The following is a 16,731-nucleotide window of genomic DNA, read 5'->3' on the forward strand; positions in this document are numbered from 1 at the left end:
GATCTCTATAAATAGGAGGGATTCACAGCCTCATAGGCTAGAGTCTTTGCTTGCCTTTCCTATTCTCCTCTCCCTCTCCACCTCAGAGTAGGCCTGGAGTTTTGAGGAGCGTCGTCGCAACCCTGCTGTGTGGATCACCGCTAGAGAGGAGGACGCTTGACCTCCTTCACCCTCTCCTAAGGATCTACAAGGAAATAGGGATATACGATCTCCCTAGGTAACACAATCTCTATACGAAGTTTTGTGTTTTGCGGATTTTTGCGCACCAATTTTCGCACGACGACGAACATCTTTTTGGGAATCGAGGATTTTTGTTTTCTTGTTCTTCCGCTGCGCATATGATGTCGCCCCCCATGATTTCCCAACACGAAGTAGTTTATAGGGTTAATTGAGTTAGCTTTTAGTGTAATCATGCTAACTCAATTAAGGGCTAATTGAGATTGATTCGAACTAAATGGGAGGCTCATTCAATGACCCAAAAGTTGGGTTAGGTAGTGGCACCACCAGAACAAGTAGTGGAACTGCTTGTGAGTTGGAAAACTCAAAAAACTCGATCTCCGAGGCTATTAGGTGATAGTACCACCAAACTAGGCGATGGTACTGCCTAGTAATAGTGTGTTAGGCAGTAGCACCACCAGACTAGGCGGTGATACCATCAGACTAGGCAGTGGTACCACCCAGTGTAAGACTGCAGGCAATGGTACCGTCCGTACTTGGAAGATAAAAAAATTTAAATTTTTGGCTCTATTTTTTAAACCAATTGGGGCCTATAAATACCCCACTTAGGCAACAAGAAAGGAGTAAGAATTCTTGAGAAAAAAACTGAGTAAACTCTACCAAAACTTTGAGTTCCCTCCTCCTAGTGGTTAGAGTTAATCCTAAGTGATGTGTGTGAGGGACTACTTGTAAAAGAGTGACATGTAAAGGTTATTTCCTAAACCTATGAAAAAGAGAAAGTGTTGTAAGAAAGTAGTTGGTCTTCGCCTATTGAAGGAATATTGATAGTGGACGCTGGTGGCCTCAACGGAGGAGAAATCGGGAGTGGATGTAGGTCACGATAACTGAACCACTATAAATTCAGTATGCTCTTTTCCTTTGTTACTTACTTTTATTGCTTACTTAGTTGCTTACTTCACTTTACATTTACTTTAAGTCAAGCTTAAACACTTTCTGATACGGGCTTTATTGAAACAATTTTTCTATATTGAACGAGTTTTTAAATCGATGTAATTTTTACGTAAGCACTAATTCACCTCCCCCCTCTTAGTGTCGCATTGATCCTAACAGTTGGTATTAGAGTCATATTTTTCTTATTTGGTTTAACACTAAGGAAAAATGACTTTTATCGGATTTCAAGAGGGTCTTTCTATCGTTCATTCTCCGATATTAAATGGGACAAACTACACTTATTGAAAAACTCGGATGAGAGATTTTTTTACTTTCTTTAAACCTTGATTTATGGAATATTATCGAATGTGGTTTTAAAAAGTCTTCTAATCCAAGAACGAATGGAGAAGAAAACTTTTTCTTTGAATGCTAAAGCGATGAACGCTTTGTTTTATGCTCTAGATAAAAATAAATTTAATCAAGTTTCTATTTGCAAAACTACGCATGATATTTAGCACACTTTTAAAATTACATACGATGGCATTAGTAGAGTTAAAAATTCTAAGATAAATCCTTTGATACATGATTTTGAGTTATTTCATATGAAACCAAGTGAGACAATTGGAGACATGTACACTCGGTTTATGGATGTCGTCAATGGTCTAAAAGCACTTAGTAATTTTTTTTTTTAATTTTGAACTCGTTAATAAGATTTTAAGGTCCCTTCCAAAGAGTTGGGATCCTAAAGTAATTACAATTCAAGAAGCTAAGGACTTGAATAATTTTTTGCTCAAAAAACTTAACGATTTTTTGATGACCTACGAAATGACATGTAATGCACATGAGAAACTTGATAACAACCTTTTATAAATTGAGATGTATTTTATATGAAATAATTTTCTTGATTCTCGTATGATTCACTATTTTAAGAGAACATTCATCCAAACGAATCATTATTTATTCTTTTGATTACAACTTGAAAGTTTTCTATGAATCAAGATTTTTTATTTCACTAAAGAAGAGATTTATCCAAACGAATCTTAATTCTTTTACTTGATGAATTGAGATTTATTATGAATCAAGATTTTTCATAAATTGTCCATACGATTCTTCTTAGTATTCACTAAAAAAAGAGGATATATTCAAATTAACCATGATATATCACTGGACTTCTTAATATTTATAATTTAAATTTTATTATGTATAATTTTCTTATATTTATGATTTGTATATTTTATGATATGATTGAATCATTGTTGTAAAAGAAGAAGGAAATTGTTAGCTTGCACATTGCAAAAAGAGAACCAAAAAATACTAGCTTGAATGATAAACTTAAATCTCCCAAATGCATAAATTCTTCTTATATATTTTTTAATCATTATCTTAATTACTTGATTTTTTATTACTTGAATTTTTTTTAATCAAGATAATTTTGTATCATTCCTTCTAGTTATAAAAGAAGAGATTTGTCAAAAATGATACATAGTGTTTTGGTATTCACGAATTAATCTTTCATTTTTTATTATTGAAATATTGATGTAAATTTATATTTTTTATTTATCTTTATCATGATGTGAAAATTGATGTAAATGGAAATGAATTACAATATTGTATTATTCTATTCTTTTTGACAATGATAAAGGAAGAGAAAGAATTGCTAGTTCAAGATGCAAAATTTGAAACTTATACATTACAAAAGGAATAAAAACTTGCTAGCTTACTCATCTTAAAAGATATAAAAATTTTGCCAACTTTCATATATGAAAAACTTGTTAACTTGCATGTTCTAAACTTGTTATTTACTATCTCGTATTTTTTTTTCAAAAACTTGTTAGTTTGAACATCGCAAAGAAAAGCAAACATGTTAACATACATATCTCAAAAAGCAAAATTTATAAACTTGTAAAACTTAAAATTGTTGCTGGTTGTAAAACTTACATATCTACATATCTCAAATACTTGCAAGATAAACTTCTCTTTTTTTGTTATGACAAAGGGAGAGAAGATACGATAATGAGTTGAATCATGCATGATATGATATACTTTTATATTTTAAAATAATCATAATATTCTGAATTCAAAGTTTCTATCAATATGACATATTGATGTGGGAGGGGGCATCAATTAAAAAAGGGAGAGATTGTTGAATCTCATTTTTTTATGATAAAATTAATTAATGAGTTTGTGACCTAATCTGCATTTTGAATAACACAGAACTAGCTTTGATCAAGGAGAGATAAATTGATTAAAGCAGGAGGAATCAGACATTTGGTCAGAGTGAACATATCAGAAGATTGAATGTCGGGTCGGAGGATCAGTCGTCGTGTCGGCAAATGGCTTCGTGCCATGAATTCGGGCATCGAGTCGAAGGATCGGATATTGCGCCAAGGAGATCGAAAGTTACGAGTGTCAACATACTGATTGAGCAATACACCGAAAGAAAGGACGATTGATCGGACGAAGAGCCAGATAAACCAATGATATGTCGGACAAATGATTCATGCTTTATAATCATTTATCTAAGATTTAAGTAGTTTATTGAGCTAATTGAGTTAGCTTTTGGTGTAGTCTTGCTAACTCAATTAGGGGCTAGTTGGGCCTTAATTGAGGCTGATTTGGGCTCACTGGGAGGCTCATTCAGTGACCCAAAAGTTGGATTAGGCGATGACATTGCCAGAACAAGTGGTAGAACTTCTTGTGAGTTGGAAAACTCAAAAAATTCGATCTCCGAGATTGTCAAGCGGTAGTACTGCCCAGTAACATGTGTCAAGTGAAAGTGCCACCAAACTAGGCAGTGGTATCGCCTAGTGTCAGGCTATAGGCGGTGGTACTGTCTGTACTCGGAAGACCCAGAAATTTAAATTTTTGGCTCTATTTTTTAAAGCATTTGGGGCCTATAAATACCCCACTTAGGCAGCAAGAAAGGAGCAAGAATTCTTGATAAAAAAAAAAAAAGTAAACTCTACCAAAACTTGGAGTTCCCTCCTCATAGTGCTTAGAGTTAATCCTAAGGTAGGTGTGTGAGGGACTACTTATAAAAGAGTGACATGTAAAGGTTATCTCCTAAACCTATGAAATAGAAAAAATATTGTAAGAGGGTAATTGGTCTTCGCCCATTGAAGGAAGACCAATAGTATATGTTGATGGCCTCAATGGAGGAGAAATCAGAAGTAAATATCGATCATGATGATTGAACCACTATAAATTTGGTGTGCTTTATTTTTTTGCTGCCTACTTTTATTGCTTACTTAGCTACTTACTTCACTTCATATTTACTCTACGTTAAGCTTAAATACTTTCCAATACGGGCTTTATCAAAACGATTTTTCTACATTGAACGAGTTTTCAAATCAACATAATTTTTACATAAGCATTAATTCAACCCTCTCAGTGTTATATTAATTATAATAGTTTCTATTAGAGTCTAACTAGATTCTCTCGGAGAATTTTTTTTCTCTCAATCCGAATAACTTTGGCTAGAGATTTGTTTGAGCAAAAACATATGGGATATTCCTCTCGTGATACTGAGAGTGGATAATCCTTTATTGACACTCATTTGCCTTCGTAAGGTTAGTTGTTATTCCCGAGAATTGGTTGTACTAGATTCGGAACTTCTAAACCTGTAAGTCCAATTTCCAAAAATAGAGTACTAATACAAAACATTTTTTGTGCCTTAAGTCTAAGGACTAGAGACACAATTGGGACTATGAAATCGCTGTTTGATATCAGGTATCATTAATCATTTCGTAAATAAATCAATCAATGAACTCATTCTCCTATGAGCATATGCACTATATATGTAGTGTTCATACACGAGCAATTATGAGATAAACTGTCTTCATCATATAGATATATATATAGTATATCAATATGTCCGGTTATCTCAATGTTTCTCTCGAGTAACCTATGACCGAGAGTATTTAGGGTCTGTGTTTAAAGGTGAATCGATCTCATTATCATGATATCATCATCATCTAATTCTCATTATGTATATCTATTAACATCATAATATATATATATATAATAATAATAATATAAAGTGAAAAATATCATAATAATAATAAGCAAAAAGACTACATGTCATGTCACATATGTCATCACTCACATGATTGACTTATACGACACCTATGACTAACACACACACACACATATATATATATATATATATATATATATATATATATATATTAGTGATATTAACGTTGAGATTAATAGTTATTTTGAGATATCTAAAGTCAGTATATCAATAATATAAGAAATCCGATTACAGTAAGAAGGAAGGAAACATGATAATAAGAGTTTAATTTTTAAAAAATAATATATGTATTTTTTGGTTTTAATGTGGAAGAATAAAAAGTAAGAAATACTATATATGCTTTTTGGATTCAATCAAGGGTGTTTAGAAAGGATATTTTTAATTTTTTTAGAAATATAAATTTAAATGATATATAAAAAATTTATACTTAAGTGAAAATAACTTGATAATCTACTAGTTAATCTCACTTAAAGAATAATTTATTTTTTTCTGTGAATATATAGATAGAGAATCGAACAACATAAATCGTACATCAAGTTTAATGGAGATATATACTTTAGTTTTCTCTCTCTCTCTCTCTCTCTCTCTTCAATAATATCTACTTAATTTTATCGCAAGAAAAAAACAAAAAGTTCCATTAGTGCGCGTACGAAGATGTGATCCATATCAGATGGAGTGCTTTCGAAATGATCACCGGAGCACATGTGAAATTGATCCACTAACACTATGCGTTGATTTCCCAGCATCGATCGACATGTCGTTATTCTTCGTCCTTTTTGTGGGTACTATTAATCGGTCGTGTTCCACATGTATTGTTTTCTTTTATCGTGTGATCTTTGGAGGATATCAGCATGTCTTTTGGGCACTTTTAGGACCAAAGTTCTTATATCCTATGATCCAATTGTTTCAATTCTTCTAAAGCTATCCGGAATATTAAGAACAAGTATAATAAGCACATGCATTCTGTCCTGCCCTTTACCTGCATTGACATTAGTTTTCATGCCAAGAAAGCTTGGAACACAGCGATACTGTACATCAAGCAGTACACAGTAATTAGACGATGGAATTCTCAAACGTGCTTCTTGTGATCACAATGGAGTCACTGTGGGGGAATAAAGATGGGTTTCAGCAAACGAGAGCGAAGTGGAGAGCATCAAACCCACCAAGTCACGTCTCTCTCATGCCCGTGCATGAAGTCGCCCCCACCACCGATGTGTGTCCACTGCTACTGCTGCTTCTTTTTCCTGTCAACTCTCACTTCAAAGACGATCCACTCCCGATCTCTAGCAACAGTTCCATTTTTTGGTTTAGCTGCACGCTTGTTGGGTGCAGAAAGATACATATCTTTTTTAAGATGAGGACGGAGGAAATCGAGCATCAGTGGAAAGCATTATTCGTAAGCAGATGTCTGCTATTTAATTAATATCAGTAATTAATAATCATTAACATCGAAAGCTTTTAGCAGAAAGTACTGACTGCTAAATCTATCCCCAGATATGTTGCGTCAAGCTGCTTGCACCGGACGATTTGCAACAAGCTACGATTTGAATATTTTTTTTTTGGATGAAATCTTATGATGATGATGATATGTTATCGTTGATCTAAGATCTATGTTCTTGATGTTACTGTGATCTTTTACTTATTCTAGAAAAATCCTATCGTAAACCTATTATTATGATCTTATGATGTTTCTCGTATTAAGTTTTTCATGTAAAATTTTGATATTTCACTTTGTTAATGATTTATTATTCTATCGTTTATGTTACTCTAATTAATATTTATTTTTTTGATAATAAATTAATATTTTAATAAAGAACCTATTTTAATATTCAAATAAAGAAAAAATTTATTCGGCTTCCATAGTTTTTTCCAACAAAATGTCACAGACCGATCTCCGTTACAACGTCGATGAGATGGGTGGATTCTCTTGTCCTTCTACGTTCCTCCTGTTACTCCGACCAATACAGAGGCCGAAGGAAGACGGCACGCCTGCTTCGACTTCAGATCCTTCAGCTCTTCCACCCACAAGCTGTAACTCGATAGCGGAGCCACCACATCCACCGACACCTCCTTTTTCCGTATCAGTCCGTTGGCGTAGCTCTCGAAACCGTGCAGGTTCTCCCAAAGCTTCACCAGCTTCGTGGGGTTCTTCTCGGCCCAAGCATTCTTCACGCTGTCCCTCGCCTCCTCCACCTTGGCCCAGAAGCACGAGTCCTGCGTCAGCCCAGCAAACTTACTCCGCTTCCGATGAGCCGCCGCCTTCTCGGGGACATCCTTGTTGCGATCGTTCCACCATCTGTCGAACACTTCGTACCTCCTCTCCCTGCCATGAGTCAGGTAATGGCGCCTGGTCCTGGGCCACTGGCATCTGTAGTACTCCGCGATGTCGAGCGGCTCCACCAGGAGCTTGTAGAACTGAGCTGCATTCACCCACTTGCTTCGCTTGTGGAAGTCGGGGGGTAGGTTGTTGTTCTGGATCATGTCGAGCAGCTCGTCCCAGAACTGGCCGAGCCTGATGCGGTTCATGTTCACCCTTGCGTCTTTCTTGGAAGCCTTCCGGAGCTTGAAGCTGTCGTAGTAGCCCGTGTCGTTGTCGCACAGGGCCTTGTACCATTCGATCTGGGCGCGACAAGGCGTCACCTTGGCGAGCTTGATAGCGAGACTGGCACATTGCAGCTTCGGCCGTCGGCACATGCTCATCTCGAGCCATTCCCGAGCCTCCATGGCGCCCATGTCCTGTCATCCACATCGATCATTCAAGCGAGATTAATGTTCTTCTGCAAATGTTTGATCGCGAGGGCCAGTGATCTACCTGGATTCCGATCCCTGATGTCTCCAGAGCCAGTGAGACCCCGGCGCTGCGGTTGGACTTTGGAGCGTCATCTTCGAGGTGGAGTCTCCTCCTAAATTGTAGGTTTTGTGATAGATCTACCACGAGATTCCCGTAGGAGATGTGCTGCTCCTCGAAGCTGATGCTCGCAGAACCTGTCGTAAATGTCAGATGAAGCATCTTCGCTGCAACGAGCGGATCGTCGATGCACACCGCGCCTTCCGCAGAGCATAAAGCGTAGTTTCCGTAGGGCCGATAAGGGCTGATGTGCTGCGTTTGCTCCGATGCTGCTGCACCGATGTGCATCGAGATGTATCCCTGCAGTTCTGCTTTCTGGTCGTCGGTGAGCTGCAGCGCAGGTCTCGGAAACTGCGGATAACGCATCGAGAGATGCCATGACTGCATCAAGGTGCAGATCGACATTGCCAGCTGCGGAGGCAGGGCGTTCACAGGGCAGAAGAGCAGCCTGGGCATGATGTCGTGCTGCGACACGACATGGCAGAACCTTCCGCCCCACCTTTCCCTCAGAATCGCTCGAGAGAGCGTCTCGTCTCCGAGCAGCGGGCTTCCGAAGGTGATGCACACGAGGGAAGCCGGTGATGGAGCATCGGGTCGAGAAGACGAGCAGAGGAAGTAAAGGGCCGCAAGGGAGGCGATGGAACCTCCCACGGAGTGGCCTGTGAATATGACCGACTTGTTTCTGGTCTCTGTTATCATCATCTGACCATGGTGGAAGAAGAAAGACCGGATCGGATCGGATCAGATCAGAACATTGTTCCTGTCATGAGCTACAAATCCGACCAAAATGCCAAAGAAGAAAGCGTGGAATCTTCACATCTTCTCAGAGCATCACTCCATCGATACAAAACCCGTCCAAAACGTGAAATCACAACTAGCAATCTTAACGCGATCATAGACGAACACCAACAGAAGCAAAATGACTTCAATCACAGCTACCGATGTTAACGCAATCAGAGACAAATCAGCAACAGAAGCAAAATGACTTCGATTTTGGGGTAAGCAGGTCAAAATTTGAACTTGTTGTTCTGACCAAGACTTTGGCGATGGCCTGCCGGCGTACGCCGACTGCAACTGTTTGGACATGGCCAGTCTTCTTGACTCGCCATGGGTGATAACGAGCTTTAGACCAGAGAATCAAACATGATTCTGACTCTCACCGATCTTCCTTTAGAACATATCACAAATCAACATGATCATCCCTAAAGCTTCCTTATGTATCAGAAAAATCCATAATTTGGAACACACTTTAATGGCCGACACAGACGGATTAGAACATGCGAAGCAGAGTAATTATTAGTGTGATCGAGATCGAAGGAAAAGTAGAGGGACATATCTTTTCCGCCGATTCACAACCTTCGATGTGAAGCCATAAGCCTAAAGGTGGTCATGTTTGACTTTGAAATCCACTTGTGGGTGTGGTGATTGACATAAGCAAAAGTGGGATGAGCAGTTCCAAGTCCAAAAGATCGTATTCCCCACTCAAGAACAGAAAAAGGCTTCCACATCTCGTGGACGCGTTTTCTGGATCCAAATGATGCGATTGAGGGGAATTATGTGCAGATCGATCACTAGCGAGTCACAAAATCTAAGCACGGAAACACTAATCCAATGGAGTAGAATTGTGCGTGGGTGTGTGTTCACCTGGAAATCGGGGCTGCGGTAGGAGCTCAGAAAGAGACGGAGAGCGCCGGCCTGGACGAGCACCGGTTGCGCGGCTCCCTCCAGTGGCGCGAAGAGCTCGTGGCCGCCGCTGGAGATAGGAACAGGGTCGAAGAATCCGCCGCCGAGTGCAGTGGGCGTGGACGACGGCGTGGAGGAGAAGGCGACGTAGACGGCGTCGTCGCAGCGTTGGAGGACGAAGCTGGAGCTTCCGGCATTGGCGTGCACGCAGCGGCCCCAGGCTTGTGTGAGCAGTGGGGAGGACGCCAGGAGGGCCCCCAGGACGTGGCTCGTCTCGAACCTTTAAGCTACATGTGGTGAGACCCTTCCACCGATCGCGATAAGAGAGAGAGAGAGAGAGAGAGATGGTAGGATTGCAGGCGTACTTACATGCAGTGCTCCTCCTCCACCTTCAGGCCATCCATTCTGGTTTCTCGCTCAGCTTCCGCTGCAAGAAGTTTCGTGACTTCCTTTTTGGACGTATACTCGTCGACGAAGATGGGTTATTAGTAGCATTTCATACTTTGACGTGTGGGTGTGAACGCATGGTCAATGAAGGGGAGGACTTTTCTTTTCTTTTACTTTTTATATATATATATTTTTTATAAAATTTGAATATAATAATAGTCAAGATAATAATTAATTTAAATCAAAATAATATTTAAAATTTAATAAAACATATATGGCACCATTAATATATAAGATATTTTCTACCAGCCAACGATAATTTCAATGGCTTAAGCTATCAGGAAATGATTGTAAGATTGACTCATGAACTTCACTCAAAAGAATGATGTACTTTTAAATAATGAAGGAGTATTTTATAATTATTGTAATTAAATATATTAGGTAAAACAAAGAGAACAGACGCAATATTTGAACTTATGATCTATCATGATAATTATCATTAGATGGTCAATAATATTAAAAGCATAAGAGATTACAAATGGATTTGACATACAAAGGTTTTAATGAAAGTCAAATATGTCAATCATAGGGGTGTTTCGAACTAAACTACTAAGGGTCAAATCAAATTGAAAAAAATAGTTTGATTCGATTAAAGCAAAACACTTTGAAAAAGAATCATTTCGGGCCTATCTAATCAATTTAACAAATTTACATGTAGTGTTTTTTTTTTCTTGATAATAAAGATATACAATGATGTATATAAATTAATTAAAAATATATAAATCAATGAAAACAAATTAATGAAGAAGGGTGATAAAAAAAAGATTCAGAGAGGAAGACCAAGAAGAAGAAGACTAGAAAGAAGAGTCGCATAGATAAAGGATAGATAAAGGGATTTTAGGATATTTGAGGCATTTAGGAGGAGATAATATTTTTTTAAATTAAAATCGACTTGGTTCCATCCGAATCGAAGAAGAATGTTGTTCTAAACTGAAATAATTTATAGTCTTCACAATTGAATCATCGATGAACCAATTTGATTTAGGTTCGTTTTGATTTTTCAATACAATTTGAATGCCCCTAATCAATCCTAATAATTATTTAATGAATAATAACTCAAAGGATATATATATATATATATATATATATATATATATATATATATATATATATACGTACTTTTTATTTTTTACAACCCCACAATTACTCTTATCTCATGCAACTTATTTCATCCACTGATCAAGCATCTAATCCAAACCCTAAGTGAATCTCTTATGATCATCTTCGACAATTAGTAGAAGAGAAAGAATGATAAAAAGAAGAGAAAGAGGAAAGATGGTAAAGAAATAAGCTGTCTGGAAGTAGGTGAAAAAATATTTAAAATTAAGTGATAAGTTAATAATATTTATATTCATTTATAAAGTAAGTTATGATGACAAAAGTAAAAAAATGATTGTCAATACAAATCTTCTTAAATAAAAACATCTCATTCCATTGGCAAACAAAATAGATTAGAAAAGGTTGAAAATTGTGGGCACACAAATTACTAATCGAGTCACGATGTCTTAGTCGAACACGAACAATTCGGTCTTACGTGGTGGTGGAGGAAACGATGTGGGTAAGTGGCAGAGAGACGCAAAGGTCAGTGCGGTGGTGGCGTTGTACTTTTGTGGTGGCTATGGGGATTGGGTCATATGACATTGGGTTCGACAAGACCGTGATGCCTACTTCACGTGATGAGTGAGAAAGACGGATGGCGATCGAGGATGAGTGAGAAAGCCAATAAATATAATTGTTGACATACTAATAAATATAATTTATCTTATTAATCCGTTTATACCAATGTATCGATCCATTATGATATGTATCAACGTATCAATACATAATACGATCAAATATATCGTATCATTCATACTAATTTTTTATTGGATCGATATATATTATTCATACAGAATAAAATTTGATAATAAAAAATATTAAACTGGTCACGTCACGTCATCAGTAGTCCTTGTGTAGTTTTAAAGGAAGGACCAGTGAAAAATACTGGTACAAAGGATGCAATATATTTCTTAGATTCAATATTGGCCAAATGAGGGAGATATTTCTGACCGTCGGACGTCATCAGCAACGTTATTGGTTACGTCAGTAAGGAAGCATAGGTTGATAAGCTTAGCCGCCCACAACACGACCATTCCGGCCACTCACTCCCTCCCAAATACGCCTGTCGGCAGGCTGTTCATGCCAAGCTGAGGACACGACACACAACGGGCAGATAAGATTGTGATTTGCGGTTTGGAGATTGGGACATGAGAGCAAGAAGGGTTCCCACCAACTGCTGTCTCAGACTCTATTTAATTGTCTCAGATAAAATGTCATTAGAAACACAATCAGATTCTTCTAATTTTATGATCTATTCTTTGGGGCCGGGTTGGGTACAGGATATCTTTTTTTTGTTTTGAAATTTTAGATTTTCTGAAATATTTTTTATGCTCCATAATATTTTGAATCATTACGTACTCGAAGATATTAACTGACTTAGTTGATAAAAAATTTATTTAAAAAAATCACTTACTTCACATCATTGATATGGATTTTGAATGTATAAATCAAAACATATTTTTTTTAATTTTATTTATGCCAAGTCAAAACAAAACCATTAATTAAATTACACATGTTCATAAAACACCACAAAGAATCATTCATATATATATATATATATATGAGAAGTAAATTCCAACAATTATGCATTTTCCGATCCTCACAGAGCTTTGACTGCCTCAAAGCGGGGTTCCTTTGGCGAGAACTTGTGCTTCACGTACACATCCATGTAGTCCCCGAAAACATACTTGGGGTACAGTGCAGAGTCGTCCTCGTTGGTCCCTGGAGCGATGGTGGCCTTCAAGGAGGGGTTGTAGAAGGAAGCGATGGAGCGACGGTTGCCGTCGCTGGTCGTCAGCACCCGGTGCCACACGCTCTTGTACCGCCCGTTGCTGAGGACTTCGACCTGGTCTCCCGTGTTGATGACGATGGCATTGGCCACTGGCTGCACGTCGATCCACTGCCCGTCTTTAAGGATCTGCAGGCCACCCACTTGGTCGTCTTGGAAGAGGAGGATGACGCCGCCTGCGTCGGTGTGGGCGCGAAGGCCGTTCACCAGGTCCAGGCGTGGGCACGGCGGGTAGTGGCTCACCTTGGTGCCGAAGAAGGGATGATGCTCCCCGTTTCCGGAGAATGCACTCTTAATGGAGCCCTTCTCAAAGCCCAGATTCTCGTCCATCACTTCCATCACTTTCTCCGCCAGCTTCCTCAGCTCTTCCCTGTACTCCTTCATGGTCTCCCTGCATGATCGTGCAAACTTTCAGCACTAGGACAGACAGAGTACAGCCACATATCAATCAGCCTAACAAGTCCCGGTAGGAAGCTGATGATTACCTGAACTCTGGTGGGTTGGACGGCCACTCATTGTCATCCTGGAGTAGGAAGACATCCTCCCAGTCCACGTCGTCCAAGCGCTTAGCGTCGGCAGCTTCGTCTTCTTCTTCTTCCACCAGCTTGTTCAACAGCTGCACAGGCTTCGACCCCTTGAAGCCCTCGGCTCTGAGCCTGTAGCACTCCGAGCACACCTTCTTCACGCGTTCCAAGAGCTCCACCGGAATCCCATGGTTCACCAGCTGCAAACGCATCGACTTCATAAGAACATCGGAAGGAGAAAGAAGAGGACCCGCGGAAAAAGAAAACAAAGCCATGATAACAGACCTGAAAGAATCCCCATTCTTCGCATCCATTGGCAATCTGTGCCAATGTTTCGGCTCGTTCCTCCCCCTCCAGCTTCGAGAAATCGATGATTGGAACGGCCATTTCTCCAAAAGACAGATGGGGTGATCCGGTTACCAACTGTGCTACAATACTGCTTCTCGAATGGTGATCGATGAAAGGAAATGGAGGCAACTGGGGGCTTTTTATAGTGCGCAAAGCATGGGTTTCAGATCTTACGTACCAATCAGAAGAAGCAACCAGGAAGTAACCCCAGGAGTTGCAGATCTACCTTCTTTCCGCGGTTGTAGTACGAGACGTTGACCAACAGTACATCCACACGGCAAGCATCAAAGTCACAGTCAGTAACTCATGAGATAAATGGACAAACAGGACGCTTGACTCGGTAAGGAGAATGTTCATCACGTTAATAGGGTGGCTACGACCACCGGCGGCCGGGCCCTCGCTCTGGATGAGACCAAAATGACAGGCTTCCACGATGATTCATATCCAACTCATCGACTCGTACTGCCTTTGTCATTGCTTAACCTTCCGTGTATACCTAACCTAATTTATTTATATTATTTATTATTAATATTTATTAATAATAATATTATTATTATCATCATCATCGAGTATAAGATGAGATTTAATTTCATTAATCAGATATCTCGCCACTACTAAAACAAATTGATATGCTGTGTCTCGAAACCTCATTTGTTAATAAACGAGCTTAATGCATTATCACGAGACTAATGTTTTAAATACACATTCTTTCATTAGAGAAAAAGAAAATATCGAATAAAAATTCTACAAGACTAATTCTTTAGGGGTACATCCTTAAATCTTGAGTGACATAATTGTAGGTGCAAATTAACTAATCTCCACATCAATCTAAATATTCACCAACTATTTTGAACCTTTCTATATCAAGAAACCTACGGATCATTTTTAGTTTGTCCAAACCTGATTTAGGTGTAAATCCATTCATTAATATGAAGGGAATGGAAATTAGGCAAAATAAAGAGACATTAAAAGCAGAATATAGAAAACATAATTAGCATTTATAATATAAAAAATATTAGTATAATTATTTTGTGCTAATGGTCATTTACCATAGGAGATTGAAAAATATAATTATATGGGAAATAATTTTTTTCCTCAAAACAGTATATATATATATATATATATATATATATATATATATATATATATATATATATATATATATATATATATATATATATATATATATATATATATACCGTACATTCGAGAGGCTCCGCAGTCTATCAATTACACCACTGCAGCAATCCAACGTACGATGAAAGAACCGAAGAAGTCAGAAAGGATATCATCAATGTTGAGAGGCAAACGACTCGTTTTATTCATTACATGAAGAATTAATCTAATACAAACAAACGTTCTTCTCATGCGAAGAATTCAATCGAAGGAACAATGTATCTTAATGAACAACGTGCACTTTTGATATCCTCACACGGCTCTCACCGCCGCGAACCGCGGCTCCTTGGCCAAGAACTTCTGCTTCACGTACACATCCATGTAGTCCCCGAAAACGTACTTGGGGTACAGCGCTGTAGCAGAGCCGTCCTTGTTGGTCCCTGGAGCGATGGTGGCCTTCAAGGAAGGGTTGTAGAAGGAAGCGATGGAGCGGCGGTTGCCGTCGCTGGTCGTCAGCACCCGGTGCCACACGCTCTTGTACCGCCCGTTGCTGAGGACTTCGATCTGGTCTCCCGTGTTGATGACGATGGCATTGGCCACTGGCTGCACGTCGATCCACTGCCCGTCTTTAAGAATCTGCAGGCCGCCCACTTGGTCGTCTTGGAAGAGGAGGATGACGCCGCCTGCATCGGTGTGGGCGCGAAGGCCGTTCACCATTTCCAGGCGCGGGCACGGTGGGTAGTGGCTCACCTTGGTGCCGAAGAAGAGTTGATGCTCGCCGTTTCCGGAGAATGAGTTCCTGATGGAGCCCTTCTCGAACCCCAGATTCTCATCCATTACTTCCATCACCTTCTCAGCCAGCTTCCTCAGCTCTTCCCTGTACTCCTTCATGGTCTCCCTGCAAGATTGCGCATGAAGAGGGCATACGTTAGGCACTTATAACTACATACTTATTAGCCTGACGAGACCTGCGTGGAAGTTGATGATCACCTGAACTCTGGAGGGTTGGCCGGCCACTCGTTGTCATCCTGGAGAAGGAAGACATCCTCCCAATCCACGTTATCCAAGCGCTTAGCATCGGCGGCGTCGCCTTCTTCTTCCACCAGCTTGTTCAACAGCTGCACAGGTTTGGACGCCTTGAAGCCCTCCGCTCTGAGCCTGTAGCACTCGGAGCACACCTTCTTCACGCGTTCCAAGAGCTCCACCGGAATCCCATGGTTCACCAGCTGCAAACAGGTCAGGTAGATTCCTCTGCTTTAGTACCAGCCTCAACTCGAAAAGATCCCTGTAAGGAGAAAGAAGGAACCGGACAAATGAGATGCAAACCTGAAAGAATCCCCATTCTTGGCATCCATTGGCAATCCGTGCCAAGGTTTCAGCTCTTTCCCTCCCCTCCAACTTCGAGAAATCGATGACTGGAATGGCCATTTCAAGCGAGGAGGAGATGATGCTCTGGTTGCAAATTATGCTTCTGTATTGCTTCTCGAATGGATCGATGAAGAGAAACGGAGCCAACTGGGACCTTTTATACTGCATCAAGCTTCCATATCAGATCTCACATACCAATCAGAGGAAATAACCGGGAACTAAGCCGTGTTCCTGGTCAAACCTTTTCTCCATGGTCAACTAAACCGCCATCTTATCCCATCTACGAGGATATCAGCTCATGAAATAAACGACCAAAACGTTACGATGCAGCTCGACTTTGGAAAATGTGAGGTCATGTCGATAAGAT

The 16,731-nt window shown here is 39.6% G+C and overlaps 3 protein-coding genes across 4 annotated transcripts; all 3 read right to left on the reverse strand.

Moving 5' to 3' along the window:
• Positions 1–6,963: 6,963 nt before the first annotated feature.
• On the reverse strand, positions 6,964–10,174 carry LOC135614755 (lipase-like PAD4). 2 transcript variants are annotated; one of them, XM_065112457.1, is made up of 4 exons: positions 10,044–10,174; positions 9,636–9,954; positions 7,956–8,693; positions 6,964–7,879 (listed from the first exon to the last, which is right to left on the reverse strand). In XM_065112457.1, exons 1-4 carry the CDS (start codon positions 10,076–10,078, stop codon positions 7,079–7,081), a joined length of 1,893 nt encoding a protein of 630 aa, XP_064968529.1. In that variant the 5' UTR covers positions 10,079–10,174; the 3' UTR covers positions 6,964–7,078. The 2 variants fall into 2 exon arrangements, with proteins under 2 accessions (XP_064968529.1, XP_064968530.1); XM_065112458.1 differs by lacking the exon at positions 10,044–10,174 and having other exon boundaries at positions 7,956–9,515; positions 9,636–9,739.
• Positions 10,175–12,652: 2,478 nt separating this feature from the next.
• LOC135614756 (1-aminocyclopropane-1-carboxylate oxidase-like) lies at positions 12,653–14,001 on the reverse strand. The gene is made up of 3 exons (XM_065112459.1): positions 13,818–14,001; positions 13,494–13,732; positions 12,653–13,399 (listed from the first exon to the last, which is right to left on the reverse strand). The coding sequence occupies exons 1-3, from the start codon at positions 13,917–13,919 to the stop codon at positions 12,820–12,822; spliced, it is 921 nt and encodes a 306-aa protein (XP_064968531.1). The 5' UTR covers positions 13,920–14,001; the 3' UTR covers positions 12,653–12,819.
• Positions 14,002–15,177: 1,176 nt separating this feature from the next.
• LOC135613483 (1-aminocyclopropane-1-carboxylate oxidase-like) lies at positions 15,178–16,501 on the reverse strand. The gene is made up of 3 exons (XM_065110516.1): positions 16,323–16,501; positions 15,987–16,222; positions 15,178–15,894 (listed from the first exon to the last, which is right to left on the reverse strand). Exons 1-3 carry the CDS (start codon positions 16,422–16,424, stop codon positions 15,309–15,311), a joined length of 924 nt encoding a protein of 307 aa, XP_064966588.1. The 5' UTR covers positions 16,425–16,501; the 3' UTR covers positions 15,178–15,308.
• Positions 16,502–16,731: the final 230 nt, after the last annotated feature.

Source organism: Musa acuminata, chromosome BXJ2-6 (assembly GCF_036884655.1).
Source record: "Musa acuminata AAA Group cultivar baxijiao chromosome BXJ2-6, Cavendish_Baxijiao_AAA, whole genome shotgun sequence".
NCBI classification, from domain to species: domain Eukaryota; kingdom Viridiplantae; phylum Streptophyta; class Magnoliopsida; order Zingiberales; family Musaceae; genus Musa; species Musa acuminata.